The sequence below is a fragment of the Dama dama genome, chromosome 24 (assembly GCF_033118175.1).
Source record: "Dama dama isolate Ldn47 chromosome 24, ASM3311817v1, whole genome shotgun sequence".
Lineage (NCBI taxonomy): Eukaryota > Metazoa > Chordata > Mammalia > Artiodactyla > Cervidae > Dama > Dama dama.
In genome coordinates, this window is record NC_083704.1 from 49,202,709 (window position 1) to 49,230,483 (window position 27,775).

Consider the following 27,775-nt stretch of genomic DNA (forward strand, 5'->3'; position numbering starts at 1 on the left):
GGTGAAATTAGAAAATACTTGCTTCTTGATAGGAAAGCTATGACAAACCTTAATAGCGTATTAAAAAGCAGAAACATCACCTTGCTGACTTTTGTAGTCAAAGCTATGGTTTTTCCAGTAGTCATGTACAGATGTGAGAGCTGGACCATAAGGAGGGCTGAGCCCTGAAGAATTGATACTTTCAAACTGTGGTGCTGAAGAAGACTCTTGATAGTCCCTTGGACAGCAAGGAGATCAAAGCAGTCAATCTTAAAGGATTGGGTTTCCCTGGTGGCTCAGCTGGTAAAGAATCTGCATGGAATGCGGGAGACCTGGGAGACCTGGATTCAACCCCTGGGTTGGGAAGATACTCTGGAGAAGGGAATGGATACCCACTCCAGTATTCTGGCCCGGAGGATTCCATGGGCAGTATAGTCCATGGGGTCGCAAAGAGTCGAATACAACTGAGCGACTTTCACTTTCCTAAAGGAAATCAACCCCAAATACTCTTTGGAAGGACTGATGCTGAAGCTCCAATACTTTGGCCACCTGATGCGAAGAACTGACTCATCAGAAAAGGCTTTGATTCTGGGAAAGATCGAAGGCAGGAGGAGAAGGGGACAATAGAGGATGAGATTGTTGGATGGCAATACCAACTCGATGGACGTGTGTTTGAGCAAGCTCTGGGAGTTGGTGATGGCCAGGGAAACCTGGCGTGTTGCTGTCCATGGGGTCACAAATAGTTGGGACTCGACTGAGTGAGTGAACTGAATTGAACTGAAAATTGAATTGCCAGTGTACTTCATGGTCCATTGTAGCCTATTTGGATAACTTTTCTACAAAGTTTGTATGAATGTGTTGCTTGTGAACATCACAGATATCTGAGGAGTTAATTTGTGCAATAGTTGTTTACACACATTGACAAGGAAACTGTTTAGTGTCACCACTGGAGTGTCTTGAATTCTTTTGTTTATATGCAGGATTATATGGATAAAGCTTTCAATGGTGGATTTTGAGCTCTGTGGTTCCCAAAGGGGCACTAAAAGTTGTGCATGTTCAAAATATTTCCCATTTCCCAATACTTACCACTTAGTTGGGAAAGTAAAAAATGTACTCAAAACACTACCCTGAAGACTTGATGGGAGGAGAGTTCATTTTTGGCTGAAATAATGCAAGTTGTGCAAGGTTAAAGTTAGTGTTTCATTTTTTGTTTTGGTCAAAATAATCAGATTGGTAAAACTACAGTGATAGGTCTGGGGAAGATTGCCAACTCAAATCTATGTCTGAGCATACCTAGAAGGATATGTGAAAATACCATTCTATCCCCAATTCTATACAGTTAAGGAAGTAGGAAAAACTCAAGTCTATATGAAATTACAGACTTTTTCAGAAAAGAAATATTAGGTTTAAATTGCAAGAATCTAGAGATTCTGAAATGTACTTGGGAAATGGAACTGTAATTGTTAAACTCATTTTGTTTACTGAAGCAGTTGTAGAAGTGAAAATCATAAGGTGACTTTGGATCCCATCTAGCAGAAAATGGTAAGTTTAATGCAGGGACAGTTGACTTCAGAAACTCTTGTTTTAATACTTCACAAAGACTCAGAGTCATGGTAGAGGAACATTTCAGAAATTCTTATGAAATGCTGCACAAGGAGGGGACTAGAACTCTTTGAAACCAAGTCTGAAAATTGCGGCTGTGTATTGTTACTCCTGCCTGCGGCTTTTAATGAATATATAGAAAGCTTTTAAAAGTGTCCTTTCTCTTACCAGGTCTTCTGGAGAGGCATCTTCAGGGTTTACGAAGGTGCCAGGCTTGGCTGTGCCCACTGATCTATTACTTTAATAGAGGTCTAAGTGTGTTCTGTCTTAATTACTTGGAAGCTTACTTTTTTTTAAATTAAAAAAAAAAAGATTTTAAAAGTTTTAAAGTCAACCTAATCATTAAAAAATAGCTCCTAGAGTATCTATGTTCTCATTTGCTTGTATTTTTGAAATTTTAACTGAAAAGTACTTTCATGACCCATTGGCAATACAATTAACTCAGCATTTGATTCCTTGTCATTAACAGGGCTTAGTCTCAATCAGCCTCAATTTCTGTGTATAAGTATTTGCTCCAAATAGATGATCACTATCATCGTTTAGTTGCTAAGTTGTGTCCAACTCTTGAGACCCTATGGACTGTGGCCTGCTAGGCTCCTCTGTCCATGGGATTCTCCAGGCAAGAATATTGGAGTGGGTTGCCATTTCCTTCTCCAGAAATATATAATAAAGGCAGCTAATAGTGATATATACAGACTCATTTTCAGAGATAGAAGTGTGTTGAAATAATTTTAAATGTCTCAATGAAAAATGGACGTTGTTGTTGTTCAGTCAAAGTTGTGTCTGACTCTTTGCGACCTCATGGACTACATCATGCCAGGCTCCCCTGTCCTTCAGTATCTACCTGGAGTTTGCTCAAATTCATGTCCATCGAGTCAGTGATGCTATCTAACCATCTCATCCTCCGCCATCCCCTTCTCCTTTTACCTTCAATCTTTCCCAGCATCAGGATCTTTTCCAATGTGTCAGCTCTTTGCTTCATGTGGCCAAAGTATTGGAGCTTCCACATTAGCTGAGAATTTGATATAGAAACAATGTTGTGGTATGCAAAGTGAGTGCTGCTTGGATTAATTATTAAAATGAGTAAGGACAGTAGATTGGAGGGAAAGGAAGTATTTTAAGTAGTCCCATGAAATAGCATGTGCTTCCATTTTGTTGCTGAGCAGATGACTAGGACTGGTAGGGCCTCTTGCAAGCCTTGTGATTAAATTAAGTAGTAAAGACCTAAATTGCTTTTATAAATATAATATCATAAATAGACATGACATAACATTTTTGAAATAGTAGAAGGTGAATTGCAAAAATGTAAAGGCAGAGTTTAGAATCACAACTTGTGCAAAGCCTGGGATACCAGACATAGTCAGTCAGGATGAAAAGATGTGCATCTTTTAAGCCCTCTGGCACATGGATGTTGTCCCTGAGAACTGAGACTCTGCGAGACCTCCCAAGCTGTGCAACTCTCCTCTGTTGGAAAGTCCAATTTCTACCCATGCTCACAAGGTTTACAGGAATCAAACTATGAGGGCAGAATGTATAAGAGGCTATGAAAAGCATGAGTTACCTTCAGTAGCACTGTAAAGGCTTTAATAATGGAATATACCATATAAATAATTGTTTTCCTACTAGGGAAAGAATGATGGCATCCCCTGTTGTATACAAGGCTTTGTTCCTAGTCTCACACATTGTTCATCTACTGACCCCAGTACTTCTCTGTTAGTCCCTCCCTCTGCAGAGTTTGCCAAAGATGCCACTCTGCTGTCTTAGATCTCCCCCTTTATTCTCAATTTGTAACACATTTTCTTATTAACCTCTGATGGATTACAAACCTCATAACCCAAACTGCATGATAATAAGCACATCACTTTCTAGACGTGAGGGCCATATCTGCAGTGAAAAAGAAGCTGTTTTCCTTGGCGGAGTAGGTTTTATTGGTGTTAGTTGTGTCACAGATGTAAGTGGTGGAAGAACTTTCAGATGAGATGAAGTGTGCCTGATGTCCACATGGACTTCATATAAAGCATGTGATGTAATTCCGATTGGTTTTTCTTCTTCCCATCACAGAGACAGACCTTCCCCAGCCTCAGTTCTCATGTATGTTCGATTGCATCACTTTCCATTTTTATTGAGTTTATGGCTATAAAAAAGCCAAAGGCATATATTTATGGAAGAATATGATTTTTTACCCCACAACTATATTCCCCTTAGAAAAACTTTTTTTCCTGTTATTGTCTGCATAAAATATTTAAAATTTACCTCACGGCAATGATAGTCTGCAACTTATTTAAAGCAACTGCCTATTTAATATTTATAGACTGAGATAGTTTTATCATTATCAATCTATTTTTATTGAATGAAGTAGCTATGTGTAGAACCTGCCATGTCTTCCTTCCTATTAAATACCATTCCATTGCTGTTAATTTCTTTCACATTCCTCTCTCAATACCCCACTCCCACATGAGGTTTCTACTCCAATATTTGTACACGTTAGCACTAATCATCTTTTTTCTCTTTACTATAAATATCATCATTGTTTCAGCATGTAGAGTTGAACGTTTTTCGAGTTTTATTTTCAGATGAATCAGTTTCATATGTTGAATCAACTATATACTGTAATGTCAACTCTTCCTTGAGTAGTTGCTGATCACAACGGAGTTAATTCATTTTATAATTTTTTCTTTTCCCTCATTTTATTTATATTCTGTTCTTGTGTGTGAGAAAAAGAGAGGGGTATGGGGAGAGAACTTACTTTGTTTTAGGTAAAAATCATAGACTCATGATTTGTTAAATTACAAAGAAATAATGTATTTCATGGATTGCACAGACCTGAGTAGTGCTAACACCCTGGACACACATACTCAAAGGACATTGATAATCTCCCACAGTTCTTTTTAGTGAACTTTTCAGCATACTCAGAATTCTTCTCAAGACTGCCTTCTGGGCAGCCTTTACCAAACCTGTAGATGTGGCAAGTATGATGAAACCTGTATGTCCCCCTGTCTAGTCTGGGTTCACTCTGCAAGTGGGATTCTATATCAACTTTTATAGCAAATTGCTGAACCCTGAAAATTTCTGAAGATGGAGGTCTCACTTCTTTTTAAGCATCTCACTCTGTTTATGCTCAGTAGTTATTATCAGTACCTTGGTTCTTATTTAGCTAGTTTCAATTACTGGGGCAAAAATGATGGATCAAATATAGTTTAAAAACATACAATTTAAAATGTACTTATGAAATTTCAAGTTAGAAAGAATCTGAAGGGCCAAGATTAAGCCAAAGCAGGGGACTAGAATGAAAACTAGAGCACTGGTTCTGTCTTCTTCTTTTTTTAACTCTTTCGTCTGCTCCAGGTCTTAGCAGCAGTGTATGGGATCTTATTGTGACATGCTGGATCTTTAGTTGTGGCATCCAGGATCTAGTTCACTGGCCAGAGATCGAACCCAGGCCTTCTGCATTGGGAGCATTGAGTCTCAACCACTGGACTACCAGGGAAATTCCTGGTTTTGTCTTCTTGTTGGCTTTGCTAGACAGATGAACTTGAACTTTAGTTTTCACAGTCACAGTGACACTAAAGGAAAGTGACAAGTGACAGAAGTTTGAGCCTGCTCAAAATGAGGAGCCAAGTAGGAGTCCCACTACCACATAAAGCTGGGATCCCAGACAGCTAGACTCCTAATGCAGGAGTAAAGTAAAAATACTTTGGCCACCTCATGCAAAGAGTTGACTCATTGGAAAAGACCCTGATGCTGGGAGGGATTGAGGGCAGGAGGAGAAGGGGACGACAGAGGATGAGATGGCTGGATGGCATCACCGACTCGATGGACATGAGTTTGAGTAAACTCTGCGGGAGTTGGTGATAGACAGGCAGGCCTGGCGTGCTGCGATTCATGGGGTCGCAAACAGTCGGACACGACTGAGTGGCTGAACTGAACTGAAAGTAAAAATAAACTGCCCACTCTATTCTCCTCCCACCTAGACTAAGGGGCTCCAGGGAAAATAATTTATTTACCTATTTAAAATCTTTGAGCCAAGATAAAGGTGAAAAAACCTAGCACTGAGAATCCGTAACCACAGCTGGCTGTTACACAGATGTGCAGTGTGAGGTGGTCCAAGAACTTTCAGTACAGAATGTAGTTTAAAGGAGCCCATGTTGGTAGTGCCCAGGTATTGGCTGAGATAAATGCTCTGAAGGACCACATGTTCAGCTAAGACCCCTCAGTATTTTTCTCCAGAGAAAGTTCCAAAACATGTGAGTAAAAATTAAAAAAAAATTACAGAACCTTCAAGAAAGCAAGCCACCATAAGCAAAAGCCAGTAGAAAGAATTAACAGCAGAATTAGAAGAGAGAGACTTCAGAAATTGAAATTTTGAGACAAACACTATGAAACAAGTATGTTTAACATGTTAGATAAAAGAAGAAGTTGAAAATATGGCTAAAGGGCAAGAGGCTATAAATAATACCAAGGAAATTTAAAAAGAAGCAAATGACCTAGAAATGGAAAAATATAAAAATGGAAATTTAAAAGTTTGAGAAATACATTTAATCACAGAGTGGTCATAGCAGAAGAGAAACTTAATAGACTAGAAAATAGGGCAGAAGAAATTAAGTAAAAGATAAAAAGGTAGAAAACGTTAAAGATGCATAGAAGAGAGAATAAGAAGATCTAGCACAAATCTAACCCAAATTCTTGAGGAAAGAGAGATGGAATAGGGACAGTTATTATTCAGAAGCCATATTTGAAGAGACAAAAGAGATAAAAGCGATAAAAGCTGAGAATTTTCACAGGTATCAGTCTACAAATTCAGAAGTCTTCAAATACCCAAAATAGGGTAAATAAAATGAAATCTCTCTATTTGCATCAAAATAAAGACATAAAATCTTAGAGGCAAAGAAAAAGTCTTAACAGAACATTTGTCCAGAGGAGATATATGAATGTCTAATACGTATGGAAGAAGATGTTTGATAGCATCTTAGGCATTAGAGAAAAAAGCAAAACCATAAGGAGATAACCACGTTATACTCACTGGAATGGTGATGAGTGAAAAGACAGATGACAGCAAGTCCTGGTGAGGTTTTAAAGAAACTAGAACCCTCATGTTTCTCGTGGGAATGTAAAATGGTATAGTCAGTTTGTAAAACAGCTAGAAACTCTTCAGAAAGCTAAACATAGTTACCATGTGACCTAGCAGTTTCACACCTGTGTTTGTATCCAAGAGAAATGAAAACATATGTCTCCACACACTTGAACATGAATGGTCTTAGCAGCATTATTAATAGTCAAAACGTGGAAACAACTTAGGTGTCCATCAACTGGTGAATGGATAGAAACAATTATGTATATTCATACAGTGAAATATTACTCAGCTATAAAGAGCAATGAAGTATTTATACATGCTACATGGATGAAATTTGAAATGTTCTGCTATGTTACAGAAGCCAGTGACAAAATATATATATTGAAGAGTGCATTTATATGAGATTCCCAGAAAAGGCCAATCCATAGAGATAATGTAGATTTTTGGTTGCCTAGGGCTAGGTGTAGAGGATGAGGAATGAAGAATGACTTTTTTTACTTACAGAGTTTCATATTAAGATGATGGAAATGTTCTAAAAATAAAAGTGTAATCAGATGTCATGCACATATATGGAATATTACAGCCAACAACTGTTGGATCCATAATCTTTTTAAGCAAATAGTATACAGAATGCATTTATGATTACTGACTACATATTGTGCATAAAGCAAGATACACCAAATTTCAAATGATAACTGTAGAACAGACCATGTTCTCTACTCAGGAAGAAGTAAGACATAAAAAAAAAGAGATAACTAGGAAACACTCAATTGGAAATTAAGAAACATACTTTTAAGTTATTCATGGGTCAAGGAATAATAATGGAGATTGGAAAATATTTAAGGCTGTACAATAATGTCAAGGTATATCAAACTAGAGTGAGCTAAAATGATACTGACAGGAAAATATATACTCTTAAGGCTCATACATGGAAAGAAAAAAGTATGAAAATTAGTCAGATAATATTCCAACTTAAGCTTAGGAAAAGAAAATAGAATAAACCCAATGAAAGTATTAAGAAGAAAATAATTTTAAAATTAGAGCCAAAACTAATGAAATAGAAAATAAAAACGTTGGATGATCAACAGAACCAAAATTGGCTCTTTGAAGAGGTTATTTAATGGGGCATGCTTCTGCTGAGATTCATCAAGAAAATAATTAAGAATGAAAATTCCAATAATGAAAAAAGATACTCATAGATACCATAATATAAAAAATAAATGAATTTTATGAAAATTTCATGCTAACAGGGTGAAAATTTAGATGAAATGAAAGTTTTTTAATGAAAACAACTTAGCAAAATTGATTCACATAATTAGAAACATAGATATTCCTATAATTATTAAAGATGGATGAAGTAAGGAATGGTCTTTGGAAAAAGAAAATGCCAGCTCTGGATGGTTTTTTGTGTGATGTTTAATGAACTTTAGTGAAAAAAAAATTTGCAGTTTTACACAAATCATTTCAGAACACACTAAAAGAGTGAACACCTAACGAGTATGAAAGAGGAAATTAATAGTAACACAATAATAGTGGGAGACTTTAATACCCCACTCACAACTATGGATAGATCAACTAAACAGAAAATTAACAAGGAAACACAAACCTTAAATGACACAATGGACCAGCTAGACCTAGTTGATATCTATAGGACATTTCACCCCAGAACAATCAACTTCACCTTTTTCTCAAGTGCACATGGAACCTTCTCCAGAATAGATCACATCCTGGGCCATAAATCTGGTCTTGGAAAATTCAAAAAAATTGAAATCATTCCAGTCATCTTTTCTGACCACAGTGCAGTAAGATTAGATCTCAATTACAGGAAAAAAATTGTTAAAACTTCAAACACATGGAGGCTAAATAACACGCTTCTGAATAACCAACAAATCATAGAAGAAATCAAAAAAGTAATCAAAATATGTATAGAAATGAATGAAAATGAAAACACAACAACCCAAAACCTATGGGACACTGTAAAAGCAGTGCTAAGGGGAAGGTTCATAGCATTACAGGCTTACATCAAGAAACAAGAAAAAAACCAAATAAATAACCTAACTCTACACCTAAAGCAATTAGAGAAGGAAGAAATGAAGAACCCCAGGGTTAGCAGAAGGAAAGAAATCTTAAAAATTAGGGCAGAAATAAATGCAAAAGAAACTAAAGAGACCATAGCAAAAATCAACAAAGCTAAAAGCTGGTTTTTTGAAAAAATAAACAAAATTGACAAACCATTAGCAAGACTCATTAAGAAACAAAGAGAGAAGAACCAAATTAACAAAATTAGAAATGAAAATGGAGAGATCACAACAGACAACACTGAAATACAAAGGATCATAAGAGACTACTACCAGCAGCTCTATGCCAATAAAATGGACAACTTGGATGAAATGGACAAATTCTTAGAAAAGTATAACTTTCCAAAACTGAACCAGGAAGAAATAGAAGATCTTAACAGACCCATCACAAGCAAGGAAATCGAAACTGTAATCAAAAATCTTCCAGCAAACAAAAGCCCAGGACCAGATGGCTTCACAGGTGAATTCTACCAAAAATTTAGAGAAGAGCTAACACCCATCTTACTCAAACTCTTCCAGAAAATTGCAGATGAAGGTAAGCTTCCAGACTCATTCTATGAGGCCACCATCAGCCTAATTCCAAAATCAGACAAAGATGCCACCAAAAAAGAAAACTACAGGCCAATATCACTGATGAACATAGATGCAAAAATCCTTAACAAAATTCTAGCAAACAGAATCCAACAACATATTAAAAAAATCATACACCATGACCAAGTGGGCTGTATCCCAGGAATGCAAGGATTCTTTAATATCCGCAAATCAATCAATGTAATACACCACATTAACAAATTGAAAGGTAAAAACCATATGATTATCTCAATAGATGCAGAGAAAGCCTTTGACAAAATTCAACACTCATTTATGATTAAAACTCTCCAAAAAGCAGGAATAGAAGGAACATACCTCAACATAATAAAAGCTATATATGACAAACCCACAGCAAGCATCACCCTCAATGGTGAAAAATTGAAAGCATTTCCCCTGAAATCAGGAACAAGACAAGGGTGCCCACTCTCACCACTACTATTCAACATAGTGTTGGAAGTTTTGGCCACGGCAATCAGAGCAGAAAAAGAAGTAAAAGGAGTCCAGATAGGAAAAGAAGAAGTGAAACTCTCACTGTTTGCAGATGACATGATCCTCTACATAGAAAACCCTAAAGACTCTACCAGAAAATTACTAGAGCTAATCAATGAATATAGTAGAGTTGCAGGATATAAAATTAACACACAGAAATCCCTTGCATTCCTATATACTAACAATGAAAAAACAGAAAGAGAAATTAAGGAAACAATACCATTCACCATTGCAACAAAAAGAATAAAATACTTAGGAGTATATCTACCTAAAGAAACAAAAGACCTATACATAAAAAACTATAAAACACTGATGAAAGAAATCAAAGAGGACACAAACAGATGGAGAAACATACTGTGTTCATGGATTGGAAGAATCAATATTGTCAAAATGGCTATTCTACCCAAAGCAATCTATAGATTCAATGCAATCCCTATCAAGCTACCAACGGTATTTTTCACAGAACTAGACCAAAGAATTTCACAATTTGTATGGAAGTACAAAAAACCTCGAATAGCCAAAGTAATCTTGAGAAAGAAGAATGGAACTGGAGGAATCAACCTGCCTGACTTCAGACTCTACTACAAAGCCACAGTCATCAAGACAGTATGGTACTGGCACAAAGACAGAAATATAGATCAATGGAACAGAATAGAAAGCCCAGAGATAAATCCACGAACCTATGGACACCTTATCTTTGACAACGGAGGCAAGGATATACAATGGAAAAAAGACAACCTCTTTAACAAGTGGTGCTGGGAAAACTGGTCAACCACTTGTAAAAGAATGAAACTAGAACACTTTCTGACACCATACACAAAAATAAACTCAAAATGGATTAAAGATCTAAATGTAAGACCAGAAACTATAAAACTCCTAGAGGAGAACATAGGCAAAACACTCTCTGACATAAATCACAGCAAGATCCTCTATGACCCACCTCCCAGAATATTGGAAATAAAAGCAAAACTAAACAAATGGGACCTAATGAAACTTAAAAGCTTTTGCACTACAAAAGAAACTATAAGTAAGGTGAAAAGACAGCCCTCAGATTGGGAGAAAATAATAGCAAATGAAGAAACAGACAAAGGATTAATCTCAAAAATACACAAGCAACTCCTGCAGCTCAATTCCAGAAAAATAAATGACCCAATCAAAAAATGGGCCAAAGAACTAAACAGACATTTCTCCAAAGAAGACATACAGGTGGCTAACAAACACATGAAAAGATGCTCAACATCACTCATTGTTAGAGAAATGCAGATCAAAACCACAATGAGGTACCATTACACACCAGTCAGGATGGCTGCTATCCAAACGTCTACAAGCAATAAATGCTGGAGAGGGTGTGGAGAAAAGGGAACCCTCTTACACTGTTGGTGGGAATGCAAACTAGTACAGCCGCTATGGAAAACAGTGTGGAGATTTCTTAAAAAACTGGAAATAGAACTGCCATATGACCCAGCAATCCCACTTCTGGGCATACACACTGAGGAAACCAGATCTGAAAGAGACACATGCGCCCCAATGTTCATCTCAGCACTGTTTATAATAGCCAGGACATGGAAGCAACCTAGATGCCCATCAGCAGATGAATGGATAAGGAAGCTGTGGTACATATACACCATGGAATATTACTCAGCCATTAAAAAGAATTCATTTGAACCAGTCCTAATGAGATGGATGAAGCTGGAGCCCCTTATACAGAGTGAAGTAAGCCAGAAAGATAAAGAACATTACAGCATACTAACACATATATATGGAATTTAGCAAGATGGTAACGATAACCCTATATGCAAAACAGAAGAAGAGACACAGAAATACAGAACAGACTTTTGAACTCTGTGGGAGAATGTGAGGGTGGGATATTTCAAAAGAACAGCATGTATACTATCTATGGTGAAACAGATCACCAGCCCAGGTTGGATGCATGAGACAAGTGCTCCGGCCTGGTGCACTGGGAAGACCCAGAGGAATTGGGTGGAGAGGGAGGTGGGAGCAGGGATCGGGATTGGGAATACGTGTAAATCCATGGCTGATTCATATCAATGTATGACAAAACGCACTGAAAAAAAAAAATAAATAAAATAAAAAATAAAAAAAAATAAAAGAGTGAACACTCCCTACTTTATTTGAAAGGCTAAATTGATGCTAAAACTTGATAAAGATAGCACAAGAAAGGAAAATTACAAATCGGTCTTGCCCATAAATATAGAAATGTTGACACAATATTAGCAAGGTAATTCCAGTAATACATAAAAATAATAATGCATCATGACGAAGTGGAATTTTTCACAGTAATGCATGGAGAGAGTAATATTTTTAAAAATCCATTAATATAATTTATTATATTAAAGGTGAAAATGTGATAAATCACAAGGTGCAAGAAAAATGCTTGATAATATTAAGTATTCTTTAATGATAAAAAAAAAATCAACTCTTGGCAGAGTTGTAATAAAAGGGAACTTTCTAAAACTTGAATGCCTTTAAAAAGCTAAAGCAAACACCGAGCTTAATGATGAAACATTGAAATTCTTCCTTTTAAGACCAGGAACAAGACAGAAGCCACAAGTTCCACCAGGAATATCAGAAAAATTCCTTTCTGTCTTTCTGTGTGGCTTGATAGTGTGGCTGGCATGGACTTCTTCACAGCCAAGTGGTCACAGGGCGGTTGGACTTCTGCCTTGGTGGTTAGCTTCCAGTGAGAGGAAGCTAAAGCTGCTAGTTCTCCTAGAGGCTAGAACACACATACTGACACTTGTTCTGCAGTTTGCTAGCTGAAGCAAGTCACAGTCCAGTCCATGCTCAAGAGGAGGGTAAATAGACTCCTCCTTTAGTTGTGAGGAATGGCATATGTGTCTAAGTATAAAGAAATTGGTGGCAGTCATTTCTCGATGTCTTCTACCGTAACTCCTACCAGACTGGCCAAAATGTAAAACTCCAATGACATATGATATTGCAAAGACATGGAGTGATTGGCACATTTACACACTGCTTGTGACCATAGAAATTAAGTCCACTAGAAAACACTTTAATGTTATCTAGTGAATATGAAGATGTGCCCCAGCTATTTACTCTGTGTTCCAGCTATTTAATTCCTAGATTATTTTTTACAGTGTGTACCAAGCAGTATGTATAAGAATGTTCAGAATAGCATTTTTCATAATAACAAACCTGGAAATAAGCCCAAATGTCTGTTAACAGCACAGTAGACAAATACATTTTGATGAAATCTTACAATGGAATACTGTTCAGTTCAGTCGCTCAGTCGTGTCTGACTCTGCGACCCCATGGACTGCAGCACGCCAGGCTTCCCTGTCCATCACTAACTCCCAGAACCTACTCAAACTCATGTCCATCATGTCGGTGATGCCATCCAACCATCTCATCCTCTGTCGTCCCCTTCTCCTCCTGCCTTCAATCCTTCCCAGCATCAGGGTCTTTTCAGATGAGTCAACCCTTTGCATCAGGTTGCTAAAGTATTGGAGTTTCAGCTTTAGCATCAGTCCTTCCGATGAATATTCAGGACTGATTTCCTTTAGATTGGAATGGTTGGATCTCCTTGCAATCCAAGGGATTCTCAAGAGTCTTCTCCAACACCACAGTTCAAAAGCATCAATTCTTCAGTGCTCAGCTTTCTTTATAGTCCAACTCTCATATCCGTACATGACTACTGGAAAAACCAAGCTTTGACTAGATGGACCTTTTTAGTTTACTATCTTTGTTGGTCATAGCTTTTCTTCCAAGGAGCAAGCTTGTACTTTAATGAAAATGAAAGTGAACACATTGTACAAACAGTAACTTGATTTAATCTTGAAGATATTAGATTGAGTAGAAAAAAAGCAAAAAGCTAAAAAAGAAAAAAAACAGTGCAAATAAAGTTAAAAACCACGCGAAATAGTGTAGAATTTACAGGTGCAAAAAAACAAGGTAAGCTTGAAAGACAAATAAGAAAAGGATGAACACAAAATTTAGGGTGGTGATTGTTTCAAGGGAGGGAACGGAAATAGAAATGGGTTGGGATATGGGTAGTTCTAGTGATTTTTTAAGTAATTGAATAATGGATGTTTCTTGTATTTTAATATTTTATGTATTTTTGATGTTCTTTTTTATCTTTTTAATATGTAATGTTAGAAAAAAGATCCCTCAATGCTTACTTTTTGGGTGAGCATTCTCTTCTGTCGAATGATGCTCCTGAATGATCATTTCTATTGTGTAGTATCAGAGAAGGTCTAGGTTCTGTCTTGGGTAATTACCTTTGTTAGCTCCCTGTTGACCCTTCTGAGGACCATGGTCAGTAGACCTTATTTTTTCTTGGATGAGTTGTGGGTTTGGCCAGGAAGCCTTCATTCCCTTGTGAACCTTGGTTCTCAGTGGTGTGGAAGATAGAAAGCAGCTTGTGGACTTTACCTTTCCTGTTTTCTATTGTCAGTCGCCTCTGAAGAGCCTCCCCAGACCCCTAAGACTAAGTAACTCCCAAGGCCGTATTTTTAAGCTCATGGTCTGCCATGTTGGATTAATGATCACTAGCCCTTGAAAATTTAAGAGAATTCAGTAGTCCTCAAATGTAAAGAGAAGGAGCTGTGGCTTGTAATTTTTTGTAATTTCATTGTTTTACAGATTGATCAGCTGAAGCAGGAGCTTTCAAAGAAAGAGTCAGAACTTCTTGCCTTACAAACAAAGCTTGAAACTCTTAGCAATCAGAATTCAGATTGCAAGCAACACATTGAAGTGCTTAAAGAGTCACTTACTGCCAAAGAACAGAGAGCTGCAATTCTTCAAACTGAGGTAAGGTACTGTTTCAGGACAGTAGACATTGAATTGACAGCAAATATCCTACCCAAACAGCTTTCATTAGAAGACTCCCTTATCCAAATCCTTGGGGCCAGATACATCTTGGATATCAGGTATCTTGGGGATTTTGGAAAGGTAAAATCTATTGCATGTATCACAGATTGTTTAACACTCCCAGTGGGGTTGCAGCAATATCCCATAAACAAATATATGAATAATTATGCAGAGAAAATTTTTTTTACACTTAAGTATAATAATTAAAGTATATATAAGAAACCTCCTATTGATTTGTGTTAGGTTGTGCCACCAAAGGAGTTTGCTTCACAGTTTGCTTTTCTTCTTTGTTCTTTTCATTTTTTGTAGGTTTATTTTTGGATGTTGGAACCACAGATAATGATTGTACCTTAAATGGTTTCATTTTATCAAAAATCATAAAAGCATCAGAATGTCCTCTACCTTCCTGTACTGTGTATCTGTGTAGGCTTCACTCCTGGCACCCTTACGTTTCTTACTTCCTAAAGAGAGTCCTCAGATTTCAAGAGTATTCTACCCTTTGAAGAAAGTTGATACTGTTTCAACTTATTCACAGAGTTTCTTAAATGAAATGTGATTTTTTATTTTTATTTCTTATTCATACTTAGAAAAAAAAAAAGCTAAATCCTTGTTGGTATCCTACTTTCTTGCTTCTTCTCCTTGAATTATACCTTTGGGTCTGCTAAGAAATGCAGAACACAAGCTAGTTATTATGTAAATAAAACAGTTACTAGAATATAAATTATTACATGGAGTCAATAACAGAGAATACAGTGAATCTCCCTCATTTTTGTGTTGAGGCACTGTTTTACATGGATTACTTTAGAAGGCAATCTACTTGAGTTGCATGTTGTTTCTTGTGCTCTTGAAGCCATGTCTTTGCATGTGTACATTTTGGGGTCTTTGGGGAAGTTTGGATTTTCTGTAGGAATTACTGGGGCCATAAAGTAGATCTGTGCCCTCAGTCAAGGTGCAGGAAAATGTACAGAGGAGAAAGGAAACAGGTTCCAGGTTGGATAGGTCTTGGCATGGATCTGATCAGTCTATGCACTTCATTGGTCAATAGGCAGTTAATTGGTAGCTTCAAGCCAAAACTGTCATTTTGGCCTCAATGATGTAGGTATTTTACAATTAAGAAATATCATTTTTAGTTGTGTACAGTTCGACTGTAATGTAGAAGCTTGGATATTTAAATTTTTAAGGCATAAATGAACTATACCTTAATTGAAGGTTGACTTGTATAATATTTGAGGAAACAGCAGTGAATAGCAGTGAACTTAGAACTATGCTGTCTAATACTATACTATATTAGTATATATTATTATATATATATAGTAATATATAGTATATATTATTACTATATACTATAGAACTATGCTATTTAATCCTATAAAACTATGCTGTCTAATACTATACTATATTAGTATATATTATTATATATATAGTAATATATAGTATATATACACCTTATACTATATATATCGTATACTATATATAGTAATATATAGTATATATTATTACTATATAGTATAATATATACTATAGAACTATGCTATCTAATCCTATAAAACTATGCTGTCTAATACAATAGCCACCAGGCACATGGGTCTATTCAAATCTAGATTAATTAAAGTGCAGTTAAATTTAGACTATAGCTTCTCAGTCACACTAGCCACTTTTCCTGTATTTAATAGTCATATGTAGTTAGAGACTAGTGTACAGCACAGCTATGGAACATTTCCATGTAGCACTTCTCTATTGGCTTATTGGGACAAATCCTGCCCTCTGCCTGACTTTATAAAGTTTTATTAGAACACAGCCATACTCTATCATCTATGTGCTGTCTTTGGTTGCTTTTGTGCTGAAAATATTTACTCTCTGGTCCTTTACAGAAAAAGTCTGCCATTTATGGTGTGTGATTTCTTGGTGAGAGGATTGATTGGGAATTTGCATGCCTGGCTTGTCTCCTCTCTAACAGTCTTACTCTGAACAGGGCCAGATTTGCTAACCTCCTTTCTGTGATCACAAGCTTTTCTTTAAAGTGGTTGTTCACACAGCAACAGATTGCATCACAGTTGCCTCACATTGACAGTAATACTATCACTACTAATGAAGTTACTGTTGCTGTGTATTGGGTAGAAGGAAACTTAAGACGCAAGGCAGTCTGTTGAGATATGGCCCGGGCGTCTTGATAGTTCCCCTCCAGGAGGAAAGACTGAGAGAAGTCAACTTAGAAAAACTTACTATCTTCCTTTCACTGCCTTGTACTGATGAGTGCTCTATTCCCCAGCCTCTTTCCCTTTTCTTATTCTGTCCCCTTGTATTTTGCATCTCTCGAATTAATGTAGTTCAAATTAGACCTATATATATTTCATGAAAAAGACAGTGGTGACATTATCTGGATAGCTTCCATCCCACATTCAATAATTAAAATGACCCAATAAAGAGACGGCACTTTGAAGTAGAAAAAATTATTCTCTGTGTGTAGAGAAAGTGAGATGATTTTCTGGTTTTCTCCTTTGAAGTTGCGAGTGTGAGATTAATGATTTTATCAGCTGGAAACATACAAGGAATTTTCTTTTGCCTTTTTTCTTTTTTTAAAGTCTTCGTAAATGGAAATGGAAAGAGTTATCTAATGGTATCCATCTCTTAGAGGAAGCAATTTAGGTTGAAATTAGCTGTAATTGTTGGATCATAGGCAAAGGATTTTTGGCAGCCTGGTAAAGTACATTAAAGTGATTTTCCTGCTTCTTGGCAAAACAGAGGAAAATAAGAGTCTCCCTACCTAATGTGGGTTAGTGGGTGAGTATTCAGTAGGTAAGATGTTTCCTTGTGCCCTACAAGGAAAGAACTGAGTTTACATTCCTGTGAAAGGTATGGTTTTCATCCTTAGAAGAGGTTATAAGTGATAGCTCCTTCCAGGTAGATGCCTGAGTCTTTACTGAACGCTCTTGCCGAAACAGAAGACGACTTTCTCTAGAATGGGAAGAGGCCTTCTGGCACTCTGGAAAACCTGTGCCATTAGCTATCTTTGGCTTCTCTTTTAGAATATGGTGAAAGTGACAGATGACACTGACTCAACAGTTCATCTCCGTGAGGAAGGCTTTTAACACCATGCAATTTGCATTTGGGAGGTGGTAGGTTGAAGGGTGGGACAAGGGGGGAGGCAAGTTGTCTGGGTTTGTGGCTATGTGGCTTGGCTCCTGGATAGATTTGTTTTAACTTGTACAGATGCCCAGATGCTCTTTGACATGTGTGCAGTAAATCAATAGAATAATAATTACACACATACACAGACACCACATAGCTCTTAACATAGCATTTTACTTTTTAAAATAGCTTCAAAGAACCCTAACGCCAAGTATCTTATTTTGCTACTTCCCTTGATGTTTTCCACGTACTAATTTACCCTTATCAACCAACACATTAATTTCATGTGCATAGAGATAATAATAAATTGACTTTAGTGCCTTGACTTTTATGAATTTCAATGAATAATTGCCAACATATCCAGAAATTAGATAGAAGAAAGGCCTAGCTATTATTTTATCATCTGAAGGAAAATGTGATATGAAAAAGCAGCATTTAGAAGTGGGAGATGTGTGCACATGCCTTAATCTCTCCATTTAATCACTGTGACGTAAACAAGACTTAAATTTCTGAGCCCCCACATCTTGCTTGTAAAACAGCAGTGTTGTGCCTGCTCGACATGTCCATGTGAGAATGTTTAGATTCTTCTAAAAGGTTTTAACTATCAGTTGTGTTGACTATCATCACTGCTGTGATTTTTATCACTACTGTATATCAGGATATTTGGGGAAAACTCTCCACCTCACTTCTCCTCTTACCATCCATTCTGTGTGTTCTACCCTTGTGGGTCTCCTTTGAATTTTTGGTGTCTGCTTTTATTGAGTTCAGACTTTTATATTTCAGTTGAGTCACTTTTTTATGTCTTAGAATGATGCAGAGAAATGAAGATACTATGAAAATGCCATCTATTTTGCTCTGGCTTCAAATTAAAAGATGTCTTTGTGTTTTCTTACAAGTACACTTTGCCCCAGCCCAGCATAATTCCCAAACTGCCAAGCATGATGTCTCTTCTGTATGTTTTCTGGAAGATACGTTATATGATAGTGGTATGTGATGGTTGCTTTTATACTCATTTCTGTTCCAAGTAGTTAGGGAAACCTTCTACTGATCTAAAGGAAAACACTTGAAAACCTGTGAATTAAAAAATGTATGGGTTTAGTGTTGAGAAGGTGAGAGGCAACACATGCAGGTTAGGTTAGTGGCAGCTCCTTGGCAAAGATCCATAACATTTTTGATTTTGGTTTTTAAATGTCATCAATATAAGAAAATGTCATGCAGTCTGTTGGTTCACTCCTCAGAAAATTAACCTCAGCACATGAATACTTATAGTCACAAGCCATAACATATATACTTTTAGGTAGTTTACATATACCCTGAAGCATTTCTAAGAGTTTCACATTAAAGATCCCTGCCCTATGGATTTCGTGAATTTTTCATTCAACATATATATTTTGAATGACTACTACACAGTAGTAGTAGAACCACAGTAGAACCACATTTGGTTCCTGCCTTTATTGAGTCAACATTATAGTGGGTATATGGATATATGATTGAGAGCTGATCAGAATACCTTGACCACTCACTGAATCCATTATCACTGGTTGGTAATAATCCCAGACAAAATCTTAATTGGACTTCATCTCTCTTTGCTTTTTTAAAAGCAGAGAAAAGGAAACAAAGAAGCTAGAAATAAATGTTTAGCTCCTTTGACGACTGAAGTATGCAAGGTATATGAATATAGCCATTTATATCTCTTGTAATTTAAGGTTAATATTGCTAAAGGTTCCCTCCTGATTCAGTGGTAAGGAATTTGCCTGCCAATGCAGGAGATGTTACTTTGATCCCTGGGTTGGGAAGATCTCCTGGGGAAGGGAATGGCTACCCACTCCAGTATTCCTAAGGTGATTACACTGTTAATGTTAAGATTTTATGTTTGATTTAAACTGATCCTCTGGTTCTCCTTGAGAAAAGGAATTATATTTATAAACTTACAGATTATTTCAGGAGTTACTGCATCTATTTAGAAATGCTTCAGTCAGCTATACTTTAGATAGACCCTCCTCTCAACTTGTCTGAACAAGCAGCATATTATTTGAAAATATTTTATTAAGCATCAATGATGCACAAGGTGTTGGACAATGTGGGATCCATAATCTCAGAGGATACTGGTCTTGAATTTAGTAATTTAATTACATTGCTCAAATGTCTACTAAATACAAGACATGCCTGCTCTCTTGACTTCAAAAAACTGTGGCTGTTTTTCATGCAATATGTTATTTTAAACTTGACTTAAAACTTGTGAATTTGGTATTGTTGTCCCCATTTTTTAAGACTAGGAAATAGAGGTTCAGAGAGAATATGTATCTTATTCAAGGTCACAGAACAGTGAGTGACAGACTTGGGTTCTCAAGTTCTAAAACTCTTAACTAGAAATCTAACACTTTTCAAGAGTCCCAGTGGACCAAGGGCTTTCTTTGTGTTAAGGAAGTGATGTACATTATCTCATTTAATATTCATGGCAAAGGTTATGCCAGATTTTATAATTCTGTATTTAATAGGGAGGTTCACTAGGGATTCAAGAATGCTCACCAGATACAACCCTATACTGTCTATGAATAAGGATAAGAATGAATAACTCCGAGACTGTAAATTCTTACAGTAACATTGTGGCTGTAGCAGTAGCACTGTGGGTATATTAATGAGGGATGTTGTCCAAACGTTAGGGAGGATACCATTTTTATGAAGTCTAGAATTCCAGTATATTGAGAAGAATGTATTGTTTATTATTTAATTTTTATTTCTTTAAAAATGTTTAGGATTGTGCATATATGTACATATTCACACATGCATTCACCCTTTGTAGGAAAAAAAAAGGAATGGACAACAGTATCTTAATGTGTTTTATTTTTGTTAGAGTCTCAGGTGATCTTTAAATGGTCTATGATACACATACTGTACATTTGTAGTATAAAAATTAAATACATTCTTAACAGAAATGGTGATGATAATTTCTTTAGGGAGGTTGTACAAGTTACTGGTAGAGGAGGAGGTGCTTTTTAAGCCCGTGGCAGCATTTTTTGTTCAAGCCTCTGAGTCATGGATGATTCAGTGTGATAACACAACTAGTGGAGCTGTCAGTTTTCATGATGAATCATAAAACCAAGCTTTTGACTCTGAAAATGTTGTTTTATGGAGAAAAGACACATTTTATGAGTCCTTGTTTCTGGGTTTTTTTTCTCATTGAAATGGCTCCTCCACCCTACTTCAAGGTGAGGCCAGGACTCCTGGTTATAACGGTCACACTGACAAGGAGTTGGGAATGCTTTATGGTGTCCAGGGGCTGTGGGACAAGATGCATTCACATGAGGCTTTGCAAACTGTTCTTATACTTGAGGAACTACTCCTTCTTCTAAACTCACACAGTTGACAAAAGGAGTTTTTTAAATGACTGGAAATTATATTTTCCACAGTATGTAAGATGGGATTTACAAAGAGTGCTCCTTTACTTTTAAAAAATAATTACATATATATGTGTTAGTATGCTGTAATGTTCTTTATCTTTCTGGCTTACTTCACTCTGTATAATGGGCTCCAGTTTCATCCATTTCATTTAGAAAGATGGTAACGACAACCCTTTATGCAAAACAGAAAAAGAGACACAGAAGTACAGAACAGACTTTTGAACTCTGTGGGAGAAGGTGAGGGTGGGATGTTGTGAAAGAACAGCATGTATATTATCTATGGTGAAACAGGTCACCAGCCCAGGTGGGATGCATGAGACAAGTGCTCGGGCCTGGTGCACTGGGAAGACCCAGAGGAATCGGGTGGAGAGGGAGGTGGGAGGGGGGATCGGGATGGGGAATACGTGTAAATCTATGGCTGATTCATATCAATGTATGACAAAACCCACTGAAAAAATAAATAAATAAATAAATAAATAAATTAAACACACAAACACACACACAAAAATAATTACAGTTTTCCTTTTTACCTCTTGCCCCTGTTGACTGGCAAGCAGTAAAGTCCTTTTTAATCACTTTAGCCCAGCCTTCAAACGATAATATTAGAATTGTCCTTTTTGAGATAGACTTTTGTTTAATGCCCTTCATAATCACAGCTTTTAAAAATGAATTGTTTTTTTCAAAAAGTTAGTAGCAAATGATGGAACCAACTTTTAAGGCTGTCAAAACACCCCAGTGCCAAATCAGGGTGCATTGTATCACTTTTAAGACTTTCAAGGAATGTCTTTAAAATTAATAAATGAAAGAGGTTGGTGAAAAAATATAGAAAACAAAATCCTGGTGTCACTTGTATTTTTCATTCTAATCCCATCGTTGGCTTCACATTTTAAAATGTTTTTATTTGACCAGGAAAGGCATCATTTGAAATTTTTATTGATAACACTCTTAACTTCAAGAAAAAGACATAAACCTGCAAAGCTGTAACTATCATGGTGGCCACAATTGGGAGGTCTGCAAAATAGTTTATTACCAGTAGGAAAAAAATCTTGGGAACCACAGTCATTATAGGGGTCACCACCTCTGCTACGTGCATTTTATTTTTTTTCCCCTTTTCATTTTGAGGGTATGTATGATGGCAGTGCCAAACTACACACATTCCCCTCCCCTAATGTCTGTGGGCTTTGTTTTGATTCTCTCTTTATTAATGATGTGAAAACTTTGGGGTCACACAAAAATGAGCCAGGGTCAGCCTTTGGGGGCCCCAGAATGCTGAAAATGTCTTGGTATCTAGCTAGTAAAGACATTGTTTAAAGGAGCTAGGTTTCACTTCAGATTTTTAGCTGTTCTGCAGATTTTAGATACCTGGGTACACTTTGCAAGTCAGTCTCCTACTCTTGCTTTCTTAAGGTGAGAAAGGAAAGACTTGTGGTGAAGTAATTAAAATGTGTCCTGGTTGTTGGCTGCAGTTCTGTGACTTTTTTTGAGGGGTCCTGCTAAAGGATGGTACAGGTAGTTACAAGCATTCTTTTATTCCATAGGTCCAGAGCCCAGTGCTTTTGTTATCATTGTTCAGGCTTTCAGAAAATGCCATATTTAACACCTTGTTAGTATAAAATTGCTTTTGACTTCATAAACACAGGTGTTCAGTTTGAATCTTAATCAACTGTGAAATAGGTAGATGTCTAAAAGGAAATTCTATAAATTGTGAACATGACTCTGTCAGCACACTAAATGGATTAGGAAAATTCATTGTCTGCCGTGTAATTGAACACCAGTGTGATGCGTGGACAAGAATTAGTCTTGAAAAGCCAATAAAATGGAGGAAAAAAGCAGAGCCCAGGAGATGTTGATTGTGTGGGTTCCCCCCACCACAAATGAACGCTGGTGCAGAAGAACTTGGACATCAGAATGGCTATTTAGAGGACGGCCAAGAAGGAATACATATGAGCAGACAACACAGAATTTATAGAGTAAAACCACAAGCACCTTATTTTCCATTGTACTAAAATAATGATATTTTACAGTACCATTTTATATGTAATTCTGCTTTCAATTTTATATTGTTACTGCAGCTCAAATCTCATTATAAACGTTCCAACAAAAATCCCTTTTTAATCAAAAACTTTCCAATCCTTAGCCCATTGTCAACTTACTTTGAACAATGTATTTTTCTACTGAAGCAAAGGAATTTGGCCCTTCTATCTGAGCTCATTGGGATGTTATTTGAACTGTGTGGCTCAACATGTAATTAAGATAACTGATTCATTTTAATTTCTGTATTACATCCCTTCATAATATGTATTCATTTTGGGGGGGGGTATAGAGATACAGGGTCAGAGCCATTTATATTCTTTGAAAGAAAAGCAATAGATCAGTAGTGCTTTTTATTTCTATTTTATAAAAGATGTCTATAGTATATTAAGCTGCAACTTAAAGTGACAATATACAAGTAGTTAATCATCTGTGAGAGAGTACATGTCCATGGTAAGTGCTACCTACTGGTGAATGGTTTGCAGGAAAAAAAGAATATATTTATGTCATGTCTGTGGGAAGCTGAAAATTGCCACTTTAGAAAAGGAGATGACAGAATTTAGGAGGAGGAAAATCCAACCAAACTCTCACTGACCTCCAAGCTCACTTTCTTTCTTTTTTTTTGATATAAATTTTATGGAAAACAGAATTTATTAAGTACTTCCATTTATTTTTTTTCCTTTTGGAATCACCATTTGGAAATAACCAGTGTACATCGTGATTAAGTTCTCCCTGACACTGGACCCACATTTGTAGCACTTGCCTCCATTCCTCTGGAAAAAGGATAACATTTGCTGTGGTTGGGCTTCTTTATGTGTATATTTACATATCAAACCAAAATGTAAAGAGTGAAGTTAAATTGCAGGGCTTCTGCAAGAATCTTTTACCCATTCTCATATGAACTTTATTCTTTTTAAATTAAATACAGATATTTATTCTATACAGACATATATTTCACCCTTCTTGTTTTATTTTTTTAAAAAGGGGAGAATACAACTTGAGGTAATAAGTTGTGTGGGGGAGGATCATTTTAACTCTAGAAATTTGTTTTTATGGCCAGCATTTCTTTCTTGAAGTGTGTGAAATTTATTTTTTTGCATGTATTTTTTTATTATTTAAAATTTTCAGTGTAAGGGATTTATCAAATCCTTATTAATAGAATAATATTCGGCCTCTACAATACTACTTGGCAGTTGTTAATTTGAAACTGGACAGATCGTAAGTTCTATCGTTAAGATCTTGTGAAATGTACAGGCAAGAAGAAGACCCAGCTCCTCACTTACTGAATGTGACTGCTTAGCTAGTGCCAGCAAAGCTGGGTGTCAGAGGGTTGATTCTCCATGGCTATGACCACCTTTGGCAACTCTTGTGAGAGTAGTTGAGGAAAAAGGGAAACGCATGACTAGGAGAATTGCTTAGGACTGCCAGAGATCTAGACATTAGGGTTTGTCAACTTTTCTACCTCACTCCCATCCAAAGTTGAAAAATACATTTATGGAAAGATGTACATGAGTTTTAAAGATTTAATTTGGAAAAATTTAGTCATATTTGTTTTTTGCTGTGTGTATGTGTGTATGTTGTGTGTATGTGTTAGAAGAAACAGAACACTAAGGTATGGAAGCTAGATAAATAGCATCATTTTGGCAACCTTCTTTGTTGGATCTTCTGTAGATTAAATAAGCCTACTAAATTAAATGCCTTTTGTGGGTTAGTGTAGTGCTAAATGCCAGGAATACAAAAATGAACAAGAGATAAATGTTCTCGGCATTACCACTCATAATATGATTATTGAGAAATATTTAAGTTGTTTTTTTTTTTTATTTCTTTTTGTCCTTGAGTATCCACTAGGGTTGACTCATGGAAAATACAGTCCAGTGAACTGTTAGTTGCTTATCAGAGCAATCCATAAAGACTTTGGGCGTGTAACAGGGCCTCTGAGGAAGACCACGGAAGTAACTAACCAGAAGGAGAACTTGTCTCTATGGTCAGAGCCTTTTTCATTTATAGATCTTTAAATTTTCAAGTGTCACTTTCTTGGACAAAGTTTATAATGTAGGTTGTATAGTACACAAAAATACAGTCTTATTCCTCAGAGACATTGTGGCCTAGCTGGAGTTTTCATTACTGTGCTGCATGCACTTAAGTATTTGTTTTAACCCTTTGTTAACCTAATATTTATGAAGAAGGAAAACATCACCATAACATAAATTTATTGAAGAAAGGGATGTTTTGACTTACTGTCTGAAGTATCTGAGCTCTGAGAGTAGTGCCTGGCACAATGTAGGGACTGCAAAAATATTTGTTGAATCTGTTATTGATCTTTGGCATTACTGGAAGTGTAGTGGGAGGATTAGATGAGATATTGCATCATGGTAGCAATGGAAATATTCCTTTTTAGGTGATGCTTTAATATTAGTATTATGAGAAAACATGAATTAACTCTTCTGTAACTTTGTTATGGGGAAAATATTCCTAACTATGAATCAAGATCTGCTAGTAGCAAAAATATGTAAGATTGATAAGCTTGATGACATGAAATAAAGAATTTGTGCCTGGCAAAAATTATCATAGAGTAAAAGACAAGTAACAACTTGAGCAATATACTTGCTAGTTATGCTGCAAAAAGAGGGTTTTTATCTTTAATAAAGTTTTTATAAACAACCCTAGGGACCAATAACCTATAGAACCAAAGGGTAGTAATATATAGATAGAACGATGGTCATAATATTATAGGTTATACACAGAAAAGTAGAAGTGAGTAGTCCTTAATTTATGATGCTCAACCTGATACATAAGAGAAATGCATATTAAAACTACATTGAAAAATGATTGCTCATTTGTTAGATTAGCAAAAATTCCAAGATTTGAAATATATGCTACTTATTGGTGGGGAAAAACTAGCCTTACAATACCACTGCTCTTAGGAATGCAAAATGGTACATCCCCTTTCAGAGAGGAATTTGCCAACATCTAGCAGTTCACACAAGTTTGCCTTTGACTCAGAAATCCCAATCCTAGGAGTAGATTCCAAAGATACACTGACAAAAATACAGAACAGCCAAGATTTTTCATTACAATATCATCTGTAATAGTAAAAGACTAGAAACAACCAACGTGTCTGTCAGAATGGGACTTACTGAGTAAGTCACTGTGATCCGCAAATGGATTACTATGTAGCTGTGTAAAAGATGAAGAATATCTCTATATATTGATATGGAGTGACCTGTTGGATATATGGTGAGGTGGAAAAAAAACAGATTGCTGAAAAGTGTATAAACCTGCTATTAACCTAAGAGATTGAAGAAATGCACATGTATGTATAAATATATGTATGAATATATATATATATATATATATATTTGTTTAGATTAAAAAAAAATGGTGGACAAACCATAATATTGAAAAACAAATTTGAGGGGTTTTGTTAATAGAATGAATGAACATGGAGAGAGAACTTAGACTTCTTTGCATATAGTTTGTATTGTAGGTTTTACTTTGAAACTGTATTTTACATAATTAAAAAGCAAAATTAAATCCAAAAAAGGCAGTTTCTGAAAAGTTAAAGGAAAATGAAACAAATGAACCAGTTTACTAATGTGAGTGGTGTTATCCCCACACAGTGAGGATCTATTCCAGGTGACTATAAAATACAGTACTTTGAGTAACATCTCTAGTGAAATACTGTATAGTTCCAGACAAAAAAAAACTACATAGAATCTTAAACTTTTTTCAATGATTATATTATTGGTTGTAGTGCATATTATTTATTATAGGAAATTATTTATTCTAAGACAAGTGTGTGCAAAGAATGGGGTAAAACAAATGAGTGTTTCTGTTGACATCATTAAGAGGTTGGATTTTCAGAACTTGGGAGGAAGAAGATACAGATGTGAGATTGATGAAGTTGAGTAAAAGTACTGTAGTCCTGTGATGTGTGTTTTAAAAAATCTATATCAGTATATCAATATCTATGTAACTTATCTGTATCGGTTATATCCTAGCTGTGTCCCTGCAAAGTCCTAGAAATAAGGATCCATCTCTGGTAGTGATAGCCTTTCCAAGCAGCATATTCGCTGTTTTCCCACTACAGGCTTCTGTGGAAATGGATAAGTCTGTGCCTGGGAGAGGAAATGGTGAAATCTTGTCATTTTAGAAAGTAGTGAAAAAAACAAAAGTTAGTCTCTCAGTCATGTTCGACTCTTTGTGACCCCGTGGACCCTAGCCCACCAGGCTCCTTGGTCCATGGGATTTTCCAGGCAAGAATTCTGGAGTGGATTGCCATTCCCTTCTCCAGGGAATCTTCCTGACCCAGGGTCTCCTGCATTACAGGCAGATTCTTTACCACTGAGCTGCCAGGGAAGAGTAAGGAAAGTAGGGAAGCTCTCAAAGATTTATCAGTTCATTTCATTCACTCAGTTGTGTCCGGCTCTTTGCAACCTCATGGACTGCAGCACACCAGGCCTCCCTGTCCATCACCAACTCCCAGAGTTTATTCAAACTCATGTCCCTTGAGTCAGTGATGCCATCCATTCATCTCATCCTCTGTCGTCCCTTTC

The 27,775-nt window shown here is 36.4% G+C and overlaps 1 protein-coding gene across 1 annotated transcript in view; it reads left to right on the forward strand.

The window, feature by feature from the left end:
* Window positions 1–27,775, forward strand: part of ERC2 (ELKS/RAB6-interacting/CAST family member 2) — a 988,080-nt gene that overhangs the window by 314,730 nt on the left and 645,575 nt on the right. Inside the window, exon 6 of the mRNA XM_061129191.1 lies at window positions 14,431–14,598. Coding sequence (XP_060985174.1) covers window positions 14,431–14,598 — 168 coding nt within the window. The remainder of the gene's footprint in view (window positions 1–14,430; window positions 14,599–27,775) is intronic.